General features: G+C 38.1%; 1 protein-coding gene across 5 annotated transcripts in view; it reads right to left on the reverse strand.

Annotated features, from left to right (window-relative positions):
- CFAP95 (cilia and flagella associated protein 95) overlaps window positions 1-14,792 on the reverse strand; it is a 127,918-nt gene that overhangs the window by 50,377 nt on the left and 62,749 nt on the right. For all 5 annotated transcript variants that reach the window (XM_070045742.1, XM_060300859.2, XM_060300858.2 and 2 more), the window contains one exon: window positions 484-602. In XM_070045742.1, the coding sequence (XP_069901843.1) occupies window positions 484-602 (119 nt within the window). The remainder of the gene's footprint in view (window positions 1-483; window positions 603-14,792) is intronic.

Genomic DNA, 14,792 nt, shown 5'->3' on the forward strand with positions numbered 1-14,792 from the left:
GAATATGAGAGCAATTAATTCTGATTAATGACAGCTTACCTAATTCTTACTGCATGTCAGGCAGTATTTTTATGCACATTTCATACTTTTCATCTAAACTTAAAACAACCCTATAAAGTAGATACTTTCATAATGCCCATTTTATGAACTGAGGATTATAGATACTGCATAATTTTCACAAGTAAATTGTGGAGATGGGGTTCAAACCTAAGTCGTCAGAACCAGGACCAGAAAACAATGTGTAAACGGGAAATGACATTTTAGAGGGACCTAGAATGCGTAGTGCTGATTGGCAAACAAACAAGGGAAAGGAATTCCAAACAGAGGGAACAGCATGAACAGAAAGCGTGGAAGCTTGAGATGTGTTGATTGTGCTTGATGTGGTCCTGTAATATGTACCTGGGGCCACTATACCTCTTCACTACTTATATAAACCCTTTCCTGAATGTGCCTGTTCTAAGCAAAGGACAGTATGAAGCATACCTTTCAATAATTCCAGAGCTCATCGTTTCCTCATTCAATAAAGCCTTGCTCTTTATTTCAGCCAATTCTGTGTTTAAACAAACTTGTGCCATTTTCTCATGTGTTTCTGATATCCAAATCTGGAAAAATAAAAGCCGCATACAAGGAAAATAAATAAGTTGCCACAAATGCTCAGTTACTAAAATATATTTCTGAAGTACATTCTGATTTTAATTGTTGACTCCATTAACATTAAAAAATAAGAAATGTCCCAAAGCAGTCAACGATTACATCATAAATATGTGAAAGTGGCAATTCTTTACTATGTTTTGTTGGAAAATAAAAATCAAGTTGGTGTTTCCATGAAATGGAAAGTACCGCATTCAACTACATTCCAATGCTTATTTGCTTTCTATTTCCTTCTCAAGATTAGTATATTTTAACTTCTCTAAGTAAGAAAATGTACCAATCACTTTGTAAATCACATAGGACTTCAGATACCATCATCATTATCCATTCTCTATCACAGAGGATAATTCAATGAATTATCAAGCAATTATCACTACGAGAAAAACCTGATAATTACAGGGTGTACTAAAGTCAATTGCAGAAGCATCATGGTAATATCTAGAGGATCTCAGAAAAAAATGGGTGCTGAGGATTCAATATTCTTCCCATACAAAACTCTAGAAGATCACAAATGTGGAGGTTCACAGCAGAGATTCAGAACTCACCACCACCGAGAAACCAACTACTTTCTCCAAATCTGAAGACTAGCTTCCCTAAGACACCCAATGAAGCCCAAGATCACATTAATTCCACTGGATTTGTTCAGAAAAGAGAAACTACTGTTTAGAAATTTGGAGACTTCAGCTGCAAGAGTATCATAGCTAGAGTCAAATTCCTTTGGTCCATTTTTGTTAAGTATAAAAAGGCTCTGTAAAACTAAGAACCCATCCTACACAAAGCAATTTTAACTGTAGTCTCTGATCCTGGCTCCCTGGTCTCCTCCTAGGCTTCTATGACCACTGCCCGCTAAGACCTCAACCTTCTAAATCACCAGCCTCCAAGCCTAATTTCCTAGCTCTGACTCCTGTACTCTTAGCTCAACTACTCTTCCTCACAGATTCCAAAGTTCACAAGTCAATGGCAGGGGACACTGTATTGGGCTTCATATTTTATACTTTAACGAAAAATAAGACATTATCTTTTAGGGAAAAAATTACTAGGTATCATTTTGTTTTAAGGTATAAGGTTGACCCCAAAATTAACCTTAGATATACTCTCATCATTTTTTTAAATTTTATTGATTTATTTACTTTTATACAGCAGGTTCTTACTAGTTATCTATTTTATACATATCAGAGTATATATGTCAATCCCAATCTCCCAATTCATCCCACCGCCACCACCACCACCCCCACTTTCCCTCCTTGGTGTCCATCCATTTGTTCTCTACATCTGTGTCTCTATTTCTGCCTTGCAAACCGGTTCACCTGTACCATTTTTCTAGATTCCACATATATGCGTAAATATACAATATTTGTTTTTCTCTTTCTGATTTACTTCACTCTGTATGACAATCTCTAGGTCCATCCACGTCTCTACAAATGACCCAATTTCGTTCCTTTTATGGCTGAGTAATATTCCATTGTATATATGTACCAAATCTTCTTTATCCATTCATCTGTCGATGGGCATTTAGGTTGCTTCCATGATCTGGCTATTGTAACTAGTGCTGCAATGAACATTGGGGAGCATGTGTCTTTTTGAACTATGGTTTTCTCTGGGTATATGCCCAGTAGTGGGATTGCTGGGTCATAAGGTAATTCTATTTTTAGTTTTTTAAAGAACCTCAATACTGTTCTCCATAGTGGCTGTATCAATTTACATTCCCACCAACAGTGCAAGAGGGTTGCCTTTTCTCCACACCCTCTCCAGCATTTGTTGTTTGTAGGTTTTCTTATAATGCCCATTCTAACTGGTGTGAGGTGATACCTCATTGTAGTTTGATTTGCATTTCTCTAATAATTAGTGACGCTGAGCATCTTTCCATGTGCCTCTTGGCCATCTGTATGTCTTCTTTGGAGAAATGTCTATTTAGGCCTTTGGCCAATTTTTGGATTGGATTGTTTGTTTTCTAAATATTGGGCTGCATGAGCTGTTTATATATTTTGGAGATTAATTCTTTGTTCATTGATTCATTTGCAAATATTTTCTCCCATTCTGAGGGTTGTCTTTTCATCTTATTTATAGTTTCCTTTGCTGTGCAAAAGTTTTGAAGTTTCATTAGGTCCCAGTTGTTTCTTTTTGTTTTTATTTCCATTACTCTAGGAGGTGGGTCAAAAAAGATCTTGCTATGTTTTATGTCAAAGAGTGTTGTATGTTTTCCTCTAAGAGTTTTATGGTGTCTGGTCTAACATTCAGGTCTTTAATCCATTCTGAGTTTATTTTTGTGTATGGTGTTAGGGAGTGTTCTAATTTCATTCATTTACATGTAGCTGTCCAGTTTTCCCAGCACCACTTATTGAAGAGATTGTCTTTTCTCCATTGTGCATCCTTGCCTCCTTTGCCATAGATCAGTTGACCACAGGTGCGTGGGTTTATCTCTGGGCTTTCCATGCTGTTCCATTGATCTATATTTCTGGTTTTGTGCCAGTACCATATTGCCTTGATTACTGTAGCTTTGTAGTATAGTCTGAAGTCAGGGAGTATGATTCCTCCGGCTCTGTTTTCTTCCCTCAAGATTGCTTTGGCTATTCAGGGTCTTTTGTGTCTCCATACAAATTTTAAGATTTTTTGTTCTACTTCTGTAAAAAATGCCATTGGTAATTTGATAGGGATTGCATTGAATCTGTAGATTGTTTGGGTAGTATAGTCATTTTTACAATATTGATTCTTCCAATCCAAAAACATGGTATATTTCTCCATCTGATTGTGTCATCTTTGATTTTTTCATCTGTGTCTTATAGTTTTCTGAGTACGGGTATTTTACCTCCATAGGTAGCTTTATTCCTAGGTACTATATTCTTTTTGCTGCAATGGTGAATGGGATTGTTTCCTTAATTTCTCTTTCTGGTTTTTTGTTAGTGTACAGGAACACAAGAGATTTCTGTGCATTAATTTTGTATCCTGCAATTTTACCTAATTCATTGATTAGCTCTAGTAGTTTTCTGTTGGCATCTTTAGGATTTTCTACATATAGTATCATGTCATCTGCAAACAGTGACAGTTTTACTTCTTCTTTTCCAATTTGTATTCCCTTTATTTCTTCTTCTTCTCTGATTGCCATGGCTAGGACTTCCAAAACTATGTTGAATAAGAGTGGCAAGAGTGGACATCCTTGTCTTGTTCCTGATCTTAGAGGAAATTATTTCAGTTTTTCACCATTGAGAATGATATTAGCTGTGGTTCTGTCATATATGGCCTTTATTATGTTGAGGTAGGTTCCCTCTATGCCTATTTTCTGTAGAGTTTTTGTCATAAATGTGTGTTGAATTTTGTCAGAAGCTTTTTCTGCATCTATTGAGATGATCATATGGTTTTTATTCTTCAATTTGTTAATATGGTTTATCACATTGATTGATTTGCATATATTGAAGAATCCTTGCATCCCTGGGATAAATCCCACTTGATCATGGTGTATGATCCTTTTAATGTGTTGCTGGATTCTGTTTGCTAGTATTTTGTTGAGGATTTTCACATCTATACTCATTAGTGATACTGGTCTGTAATTTTCTCTTTTTGTAGTATCTTTGTCTGGTTTGGGTATCAGGGTGATGGTAGCCTTCTAGAATGAATTTGGGAGTGTTCCTTCCTGTGCAACTTTTTGGAATAGATTGAGAAGGATGGGTGTTAGTTCTTCTCTAAATATTTGATAGAATTCACCTGTGAAGCCATCTTGTCCTGGACTTTTGTTTCTTGGAAGATTTTTAATCACAGTTTCAATTTCATTACTTGTGATTGGTCTGTTCATATTTTCTATTTCTTCCTGGTTCAGTCTTGGAAGGTTATACCTTTCTAAGAATTTTTCCATTTCTTCCAGGTTGTCCAGTTTATTGGCATAGAGTTGCTTGTAATAGTCCCTTACAATGCTTTGTATTTCTGTGATGTCCATTGTAACTTCCCCTTTTTCATTTCTAATTTTATTGATTTGAGTCCTCTCCCCCTTTTTCTTGATGAGTCTGGCTAAAGGTTTATCAATTTCATTTATCTTCTCAAGGAACCAGCTTTTAGTTTTATTGATCTTTGCTACTGTATTTATTTCTGCTCCGATCCTTATGATTTCTTTCCTTCTACTAACTTTGGGTTTTGTTCGTTCTTCTTTCTTTATTTCCTTTAGGTGTAAGGTTAGATTGTTTATTTGAGATTTTTCTTATATCTTGAGGTAAGATTGTATTGCTATAAACTTCCCTCTTAGAACTGCTTTTGCTGTATCCCATAGGCTTTGGATCATCATGTTTTCATTGTCATTTGTCTCTAGTTATTTTTTGATTTCCTCTTTGATTTCTTCAGTGATCTCTTGGTCGTTTAGTAACGTACTGTTTAGCCTCCATGTGTTTGTGTTTTTTATGTTTTATTTCCCTGTAATTGATTTCTAACCTCATAGTGTTGTGGTCAGAAAAGATGCTTGATATGATCTCAATTTTCTTATATTTACTGAGGCTTGATTTGTGACCCAAGATGTGAACAATCTTGGAGAATGTTCCATGTGCACTTGAGAAGAAACTGTAATCTGCTGTTTTTGGATGGAATGTCCTATAAATATCAATTAAATCTATCTGGTTTATTGTGTCATTGAAAGCTTCTGTTTCCTTATTTTCTGTCTGGATGATCTGTCCAGTAGTGTAACTGAGGTGTTAAAGTCCCCCACTATTATTGTGTTACTGTCGATTTCCTCTTTTATAGCTGTTAGCATTTGCCTTATGTATTGAGGTGCTCCTATGTTGGGTGTATATATATTTATAATTGTTACATCTTCTTCTTGGATTGATCCCTTGATCATTATGTAGTGTCCTTCCTTGTCTCTTGTAACATTCTTTATTTTAAAGTCTGTTTCATCTAATATGAGTATTGCTACTCCAGCTTTCTTTTGATTTCCATTTGCATGGAATATCTTTTCCATCTCCTCACACTCAGTCTGTATGTGTCCCTCTGTCTGAAGTGGGTCTCCTATAGACAGCATATATAAGGGTCTTGTTTCAGCCAGCCTGTGTCTTCTGGTTGGAGCATTTAATCCATTCACTTTTAAGGTAATTATCAATATGTATGTTCCTATTACCATTTTAATTGTTTTGGGTTTGTTTTTGTAGGTCCTCTTTTTCTCTTTTGTTTCCCACTTAAAGAAGTTCCTTTAGCATTTGCTGTAGAGCTGGTTTGGTGGTGTTGAATTCTCTTAGCTTTTGCCTGTCTGTAAAGCTTTTGATTTCTCCATTGAATCTGAATGAGATCCTTGCTGGGTAGAGTAATCTTGGTTGTAGGTTCTTCCCTTTCATCACTTTAAATATATCGTGCCACTCCCTTCTGGCCTATAGGGTTTCTGCTGAGAAATCAGCTGTTAACCTTATGCGAGTTCCCTTGTATATTATTTTTCATTTTTCCCTTGTTGCTTTTAATAATTTTTCTTTGTCTTTAATTTTTGTCAGTTTGATTACTATGTGTCTCGGCATGTTTCTCCTTGGGTTTATCCTGCTTGGGACTCTCTGCAATTGCTGGACTGGGTGGCTATTTCCTTTCCCATGTTAGGGAAGTTTTCGACTATAATCTCTTCAAATATTTTCTCGGGTCCTTTCTCTCTCTCTTCTCCTTTTGGGATCCCTTTAATGTGAATGTTGGTGTGTTTAATGTTGTCCCAGAGGTCTCTTAGGCTGTCCTCATTTCTTTTCATTCTTTTTTCTTTATTCTGTTCCTTGGCAGTGATTTCCATCATTCTGTCTTCCAGGTCACTTATCCATTCTTCTGCCTCAGTTATTCTGCTATTGATTGTTTCTAGTGTATTTTTCATTTCAGTTATTGTATTTTTCATCTCTGTTTGTTTGTTCTTTAATTCTTCTAGGTCTTTGTTAAACATTTCTTGCATCTTCTCGATCTTTGCCTCCATTCTTTTTCTGAGGTCCTGGATCATCTTCACCATCATTATTCTGAATTCTTTTGCTGGAAGGTTGCCTATCTCCAGTTCATTTAGTTGATTTTCTGGGGTTTTATGTTGTTCCTTCATCTGGTACATAGTCCTCTGCCTTTTCATTTTGTCTCTCTTTCTGTGAATCTCATCATTTTTGACAGTAAAATATTTCAGTAAATCAATCAATACCATTGAAAATTGTATGAAACAAAGATATTGCCAAACTGAAATAATGCGTATGAAAAGGAAATAGATAATAGCACTAGTGGTTCTTAAGTTTATTGACTGCATATTCTGTATCAGACACCATATTAAGCACTTTATATATGTTATTCCCCTAAATACTTAAAGCAACCCTGAGTGTTGTATGTCAATCATCATGGCAGAAGGAAAAGAAAAATCAAATGGGGAATGAATAGAGTTTAATAAAGAATCTATTTATAAAAGTGTGGCCAGAATTCAGAAAATAAACAAACAATGATGAAGCACCCTGAAGACAGCAATATTGGGGAGGCATAGGGTAGGGCAGTTATGGAACCCAGAATGATCTACAGTTGTAAAGAGAGGGTCACTTGATACTTGTGGCTTTCAGAACAGACACAGTGTTTTAGTCTGTTCTGGCTATGTTACAAATATCACAGACTAAGTGGCTTATGAACACAGAAATTTATTTCTCACAGTTCTGAAGGCTGGGAAAGCCAAGATCAAGGCACTAGCAGTGACTGGTGAGTGCCTACTTCCTAGCTGATAGACAGCCATCTTTTCACAGTGTCCTCACAATGGCAGAAGTGGGGAAGGAGCTCTCTGGTGTCTCTTTTATAAGGGCATTAATCTCATTCATGAGGACTCCACCCTCATGAATTAATCACCTCCCAAATGCCCCATCTCCTAAGTCTATCACACTAGGAGTTAGAATTTTAACATTTGAATTTGGGAAGGATACAAATATTCAATCCATAGCATACAGCCACTGCCAAACCATGGCCCTGCAGGGAGGAAATCACAGGAATAAATGTCCAAGCCAACTCTCCTCCCACTGCTGATCAACTGTCAGTGCCTTCCAAAGGCCAATTCCTGGCAATTCACAGGAGGCCAGAGGGCAAAAAAGCTCACTGATGCAATCCATAAAGGTCAGCCTGCTTGGCACAGAGCAGGGTTGAGAAGGGTGGAGAGTGGATCTGGAGGGAGAAAGGAAGGACCTTTGGCATAGTTTATCTTCATTTTAAAGAAGGGAAAACTGAGGCTGAAAGGGATAAAGTAATGCCCAGCTAAACCAGAGAGAAAAGTAGAAGTTCCACAATTCAAAACATGCAGTCTGACTCTTTCATTCATTCATCCATCCATATCTGTGAAGTGCCAGGCATCCTACTAAGTTCTAGAGCTAGAGTATTAAATAAAACCCAGAGGCTATCCTGGCTGTAGCTTAGTTGAGTTGCAATAAATCATGGGGATAATGGTAATAACAAGAGCACATGGCCAGACACCATTCTAAATGTCTTCACATTAAATGCTCATGAAAACTCTATCCCCACTTTACACCCAAGGAAATAAAGACATGGAAAACTGTAAACTCTTGACCAAAGTTACAACCTAGTAAGTGGTGGAGCCAAGAATCAGTAAGAAGCCATCTGACTCCAGAGCCCACTCTTTTTTTTTTTTAACATCTTTATTTGAGTACAATTGCTTTACAATGGTGTGTTAGTTTCTGCTTTATAACAAAGTGAATCAGTTATACATACACATATATTCCCATATCTCTTCCCTCTTGCGTCTCCTTCCCTCTCACCCTCCACATCCCACCCCTCCAGGCGGTCACAAACCACCGAGCTGATCTCACTGTGCTATGTGGTTGCTTCCCACTAGCTATCTATTTTACGTTTGGTAGTATATATATGTCCATGCCACTCTCTCACTTCATCCCAGCTTACCCTTCCTGCTCCCCATATCCTCAAGTCCATGCTCTAGTAGGTCTGTGTCTTTATTCCCATCTTACCCCTAGGTTCTTCATGACCTTTTTTTTTTTCCCTTAGATTCCAATTTGTATGGAAACACAAAAGACCCCGAATAGCCAAAGCAATCTTGAGAACAAAAAATGGAGCTGAAGGAATCAGGCTCCCTGACTTCAGACCATACTGCAAAGCTACAGTAATCAAGACAGTATGGTACTGGCACAAAAACAGAAATATAGATCAATGGAACAGGATAGAAAGCCCAGAGATAAACCCACACACATATGGTCACCTTATCTTTGATAAAGGAGGGAAGAATATACAGTGGAGAAAAGACAGCCTCTTCAATAAGTGGTGCTGGGAAAACTGGACAGGTACATGTAAAAGTATGAAATTAGAACACTCCCTAACACCATACACAAAAATAAAATCAAAATGGATTAAAGACCTAAATGTAAGGCCAAACACTATCAAACTCTTAGAGGAAAACATAGGCAGAACACTCTATGACATAAATCACAGCAAGATCCTTTTTGACCCACCTCCTAGAGAAATGGAGATAAAAACAAAAATAAACAACTGGGACCTAATGAAACTTAAAAGCTTTTGCACAGCAAAGGAAACCATAAACAAGACCAGAGCCCACTCTTAACCTCTGTGTTTCCTGTATCAGAGGTAAATGTTATCCCCCAATATTAGACTTCCCATCTTCATCAATAATAGAACACCCAAATTTTAGCTGGGCCCGTGAAGTTTCAGACTACATTTTCTAGTCTCCCTTATACACAGATATGACCAGTGACTGGTTCTGGACAGCAGGGCATAAATGGAATAAATATATACAACCTCCAGGAAAGGTCCTGCTTCTGTTTCTCTTCTTGCTGCATGGAATGTGGACATAATGACAGGTTTCCAGCAGCCATATTGGGCCCTACACAAGGGATGGCAGAGCAAGAAGCTAGAAGCAGTAGGTCTCTGACAATTTATGGAAATTTCATACCAGTCCTGGCCTGCTGTCCTCTAGACTTTTTACATAAAATAATAAAACCTTATGTGCAGAGCCACTGTTGATTTTTGGTTTCTGTTGCACATAGGCAAACCTAATCCTACACCACCTTAATGTAAAAAATCACTTTGGTCTAGAAATGTTCATAACCTGACATAGGGTGGATAATATATAAAAGCACTTCCATATGTTTAAAAGTCTTTGGGGCTTTATATATATATCACAAACTGGAGATTGGCAATTTGATATGTGAGATAGCTAAATTAACACAGCACCAACTCACAGGCTAATCACTAAAATTTCCATTTAATTTGCATAATAAAATCTAGTTTGAGTCAAATGGTAATATAAAAGATATCTAATGTGTGTACAGGATGTGCACTTCATGATATCATTCTTTTCCCCATTTTCCTGAGTATCAATTTTTTTAAGTCCCAATTTCTAATCTTCCAAGATGAACTCTTCCTATATGTGCTACACTTAAGAAAACCCAGGGACTTCCCTGGTGACACAGTGGTTAGGAATCTGCCTGCCAATGCAGGGTACATGGCTTCGAGCTCTGGTCTAGGAAGATCCCACATGCTGCGGAGCAACTAAGCCCGTGCACCACAACTACCGAAGCCCGTGCACCTAGAGCTCGTGCTCCACAACAAGAGAAGCCACTACAATGAGAAGCCCATGCAGCACAACGAAGAGTAGCCCCCCGCTCAACGCAACTAGAGAAAACCCGGGTGCAGCAATGAAGAACCAATGCAGCCAAAAATAAATAAATTTATTTAAAAAAAAAAGAAAACCCAGTAAACATATAACCTGGGTAACAGGTACAGGAAAAAAGCAAGTCACTTAGGGCTTCCCCTCAATTTCCACATTTGAGTGTAACCAGTCTCTTTGTGCTGAGGATGACTTACCCCCTGGCAGAATCTCTCTTGGAAAGATTCATTTCAAATGATGCCCAATTGACATTTCTTTTTTGGCTTCCCTATAGGGTTCCCTGAAAGCATGCTCCTCTGACCCATACTGACAGAAGTGCAGGTAATTCTCAAGTCAAGTCTCCCCTCTGATGCCACAGGCTGCTTCAGGAACAAGTCAGATCCCAATCCACCTAGTCCCCTGACTTCAGGGGAACATTTATCAAATTGCCTGTCTGATAATGTTCAGGCCCCACACTATAGCTTGATGAGCAGGACATGCTTCCACCCCCCCGCCAGTGGGGACAAGAGGGATGGGACCCAGCATGTACACCCCTCCAAATGACTCCCCCAAATTCCAAATACTCTCATCCAGGTCTCTTCAATTTCAACATTTTCTTTCTTTTTTCCTTTTTTTTTTAACCTTCAACGTGGATGAGAGATCAAGAGTTTCAAAACCAGTTACCGCCCAAATGCTCTGCATGCTCTCATTATGAAATGGAGAAGTTGGCATTTTTTATCTTAGATCTTCAGTCATAATTGAGGAAGAGTCTTATTTTATCCTGTTAAACAGCACTCCCCCTACCACTGCCAAAAAAGTCATCATCAAAAAGTAATACAGATACTTTGTTAAAAGTCTTTACCTTTAAAAATCATCCAAAAGGCTATTCTTATTTCTCAGCAGTAGTTTTGTCCTGTTTTCTGTTTTCGTGGCTCTACTTTCATGTCTAAGTGAACACAGTAGTACCACATACAGATTATTTAAAGGATCCAAGAGAAGCAGAGAGTCCCTCTTCCCATCATTATTTTGAACAACTGAGACTTACGGGGTGTAAAAAATAATTTCATTATTTTTCTTTACTGCCAGTTCAAGTTAGCCTTTATGGGATGGCTCTTTCCCTGCACCTAGAAGAGATAAATTATGGACAAGTGCCATATTTTCTTCTGGTCACTTTCAGATAACAAAACCACTGCTTGTCACAGAAGCAGTCTCAGTTAAGTAATTAATATTAGTAGAATAATCACAAGAGGGCCTTTTATTTGTCTAGTTGTCTGAGGGAAGGACAGAGCAGACTAAACAAAGAAATAGAAAATCAGCTAACCCTCCTTCTACACACACATTCCTCTGCAGACTTCCCTGGCCTGGAGCAGACTCTAGCTGGAGGAGAAGAAAATCTTTAACCTTAAATAAAATTCATCATTTTGATGAGATATTTTAATTATTGAAATGTGACCAAAAGACTTTTAATTATCTGAGAGTGACCATAAAAATTATGGAAATTGCACAAGATCTTATCCAGGGGTAGAGAAAGAACTAATTCCACAAAGTAGGGTGAATAGACAACGGAGGCAAAGAATGTGTCTGTGTCTATGTGTGTGTGTGTGTGTGATTGCACCTTTTGAGTGCCATTTGTTCAACCTAACAGTTATACTTGCTTAAGCAAATTGATATACATGAAATATTAAAATCTAGTTTCTCTAAAAGTTAAATTAGGGCATGATTATTGATATAGAAAAGGAGTTGCAAAGGAGGGTAATGGGATCAAAATGGCAGATGTCTCATTTCATTCATGTTCCAAATCCCTAGAAATGACAAAGAAGATACTTGATAGAATTAATAAGTCCATAGTTACAGCATAAGGAAAGTACACTCAAGTTGGCCAAAATTTATACAGAATTCCCAAAACAGGAAAGGCAGATGCAATTGTGCTGATATTGGAATAGACAATCCAAAGTAGACCCAGGAGAGAATGCTGGAACCTGTGGCATCAACTCCAAACTCAGAGATTATGGAGATACGAAGCAAGAGGGAGCCCTGACTCAACAGCCCACTCTCCCTAAATATCTTCCTTTTCCCTGGTGTAAGTGGTTCTCCTGCACTGACATTTAAAATTACTCCATTTACAACAATTTGATCCATATGCCTCTTTCAGGTACTTAGATCTGAATGCTAGAAGCATCTGTAAGATTGCAGTGCTCAAAACACTATTCTACTATGTTAATCAAAGAAAAACATACCTGAACCAATTAAGTAAATGATAATTGAATTTCTCAGATCCATTATAATTATATCCCTTTTAGGGTCACTAATTTTTATTTTTTTTAATTTTTCTTATTATTTTTTAACATCTTTATTGGAGTATAATTGCCTTACAGTGGTGTGTTAGTTTCTGCTTTATAACAAAGTGAATCAGCTATACATATACATATATCACCATATCCCCTCCCTCTTGTGTCTCCCTCCCACCCTCCCTATCCCACCCTTCTAGGTGGTCACAAAGCACCGAGCTGATCTCCCTGTGCTATGTGGCTGCTTCCCACTAGCTATCTATTTTTCCTTTTTTATTTTTTTAACATCTCTGTTGGAGTATAATTGCTTTACAATGGTGTGTTAGTTGCTGCTTTATAACAAAGTGAATCAGTTATACATATACATATGTTCCCATATCTCTTCCCTCTTGCGTCTCCCTCCCTCCCACCCCTCTAGGTGGTCACAAAGCACCGAGCTGATCTCCCTGTGCTATTGGGCTGCTTCCCACTAGCTATCTATTTTACGTTTGGTAGTGTATATATGTCAATGCCACTCTCTCACTTCGTCCCAGCTTACCCTTCCCCCTCCCCGTGTCCTCACGTCCATTTTCTATGTCTGTGTCTATATTCCTGTCCTGCTAGGGTCACTAATTTTTAAATGTTGTATTTTCATCCACTAGAACAGCTCATATTTGAGACCTACTTAGGTATTCATCTATTCATAAAATGAATGTTAGCACACATTTGTACACTTTTAGCACACTTTTTTCATTTATTTGTCATTTTTAAGTCCAAAGTGACTGTGATGCTGTTAAAACTAATACTAGCTTAATTTGCTCATCAGTGTTGTCCTGTTAGTTCCAAAAATGCCTTGGCATTGATCCATTAGCTGTATAAGAAGAATCTGTTTAATGAAATTTCTCAAGTTCCTCTTTGTTCCTTTGTATCTAAAATTTTTCACCTTCTATGACACAGCATCAAATCTGCCCTGTATTTAGTCCTTCTGAGTTTATGGGATTCAACATGCAGCACTTCCTCAGAAGTGGTCTTACGTAAGTCATTGTGACAGGGCCTTTGGTAGTGCCGTGAGGGTCCTTGGGTGAGGAACTTTACAAATGAAGAAACAATGATAGAAGTACTCTTGATCATTTATTTTGCATGGGACTCACTCTGTTATAGCTAAGTAGTACCTCAATAAAGTCCAAATAAAATACCGAAACAAAATATTGGAATTTAAAACACTATTTCCTATAATCACTTGGACTAATAAGACAATCAGAGAAACTCCAGTGGCTTGAATTAAATTACTGCTCTGCTGTGAATCCATGGCCCCACTCAGCCTCCTGAAGCCAGAGAGGCCACTGGAGTAGGAATTCGATTATGCCACTACTGAAAATTAGGTAGTATGTTTCCAGATTCCACCAACAGATGGTTCCTTTAAGCATTCACCTCAGGAGCTTCACGGTGGTCACCTCCACTAGGAAGCCATCTTTTTTTTTTTTTTGGCTGTACCACCGCTCAGCTTGTGGGATCCTAGTTCCTCAACCAGGGAGTGAACCCAGGTCCTCGGCAGTGAAAGCACAGAGTCCTAACCACTGGACCGCCAGGGAATTCCCTAGGAAGTCATCCTTGACCCTCCCATCAATCCATTTCAGTTCAAGTGCCCCTCACAGCATCCTTATTTCTCCGTATCACATCATCCATCATGCACACTGCCACTGTGGTTGTAGGTACCCATTAACCACATAAGCCTGTGAATTCCTGATGTACAGCGACCTTGCTTTGAATTATGTTTCTTACCCCAGCACTCAGCATGGTAACTTGGCATACATTTCTTATCCCAGCACTTAACAAAATAACAGGACCTCAATACATGTTTGTTAAATACAGTCTTCTTTCCCTTCTTCCTTCCACAAATATTTATTGAGCACCAACTATGTGTCAGACACCATTCTGGGAACGGGAGATACAGCAGAGAACAAAACAGACCAAAGTCCCTTCTCTCATGAAGCTTGTATTCTAGTAGGGGGAGAAAGACAATTAACAACTAAAAAGTCTTAAGTATGTCCAGTCATTGAAGTATCATGAAGGAAACTAAAGTAAAGGAAAGGGGATAGAGAGATGTGAACAGACTTCTATTTTACACACAAATGGGCAACTGGCTCATTGAACAAGTGGGACTTGTAAGTAGGTACAATTAGAAAACAAATTTATTCTTCTTCCATCGCTGCCCATTCATAGTTACTTGGAGGGACTTATTCTTTTCTATGCTCTTTGATGAAATATAGGACAGGCTCCAGGACTTTTCTGGTCAC

The sequence above is a fragment of the Globicephala melas genome, chromosome 6, assembly GCF_963455315.2.
Source record: "Globicephala melas chromosome 6, mGloMel1.2, whole genome shotgun sequence".
Lineage (NCBI taxonomy): Eukaryota > Metazoa > Chordata > Mammalia > Artiodactyla > Delphinidae > Globicephala > Globicephala melas.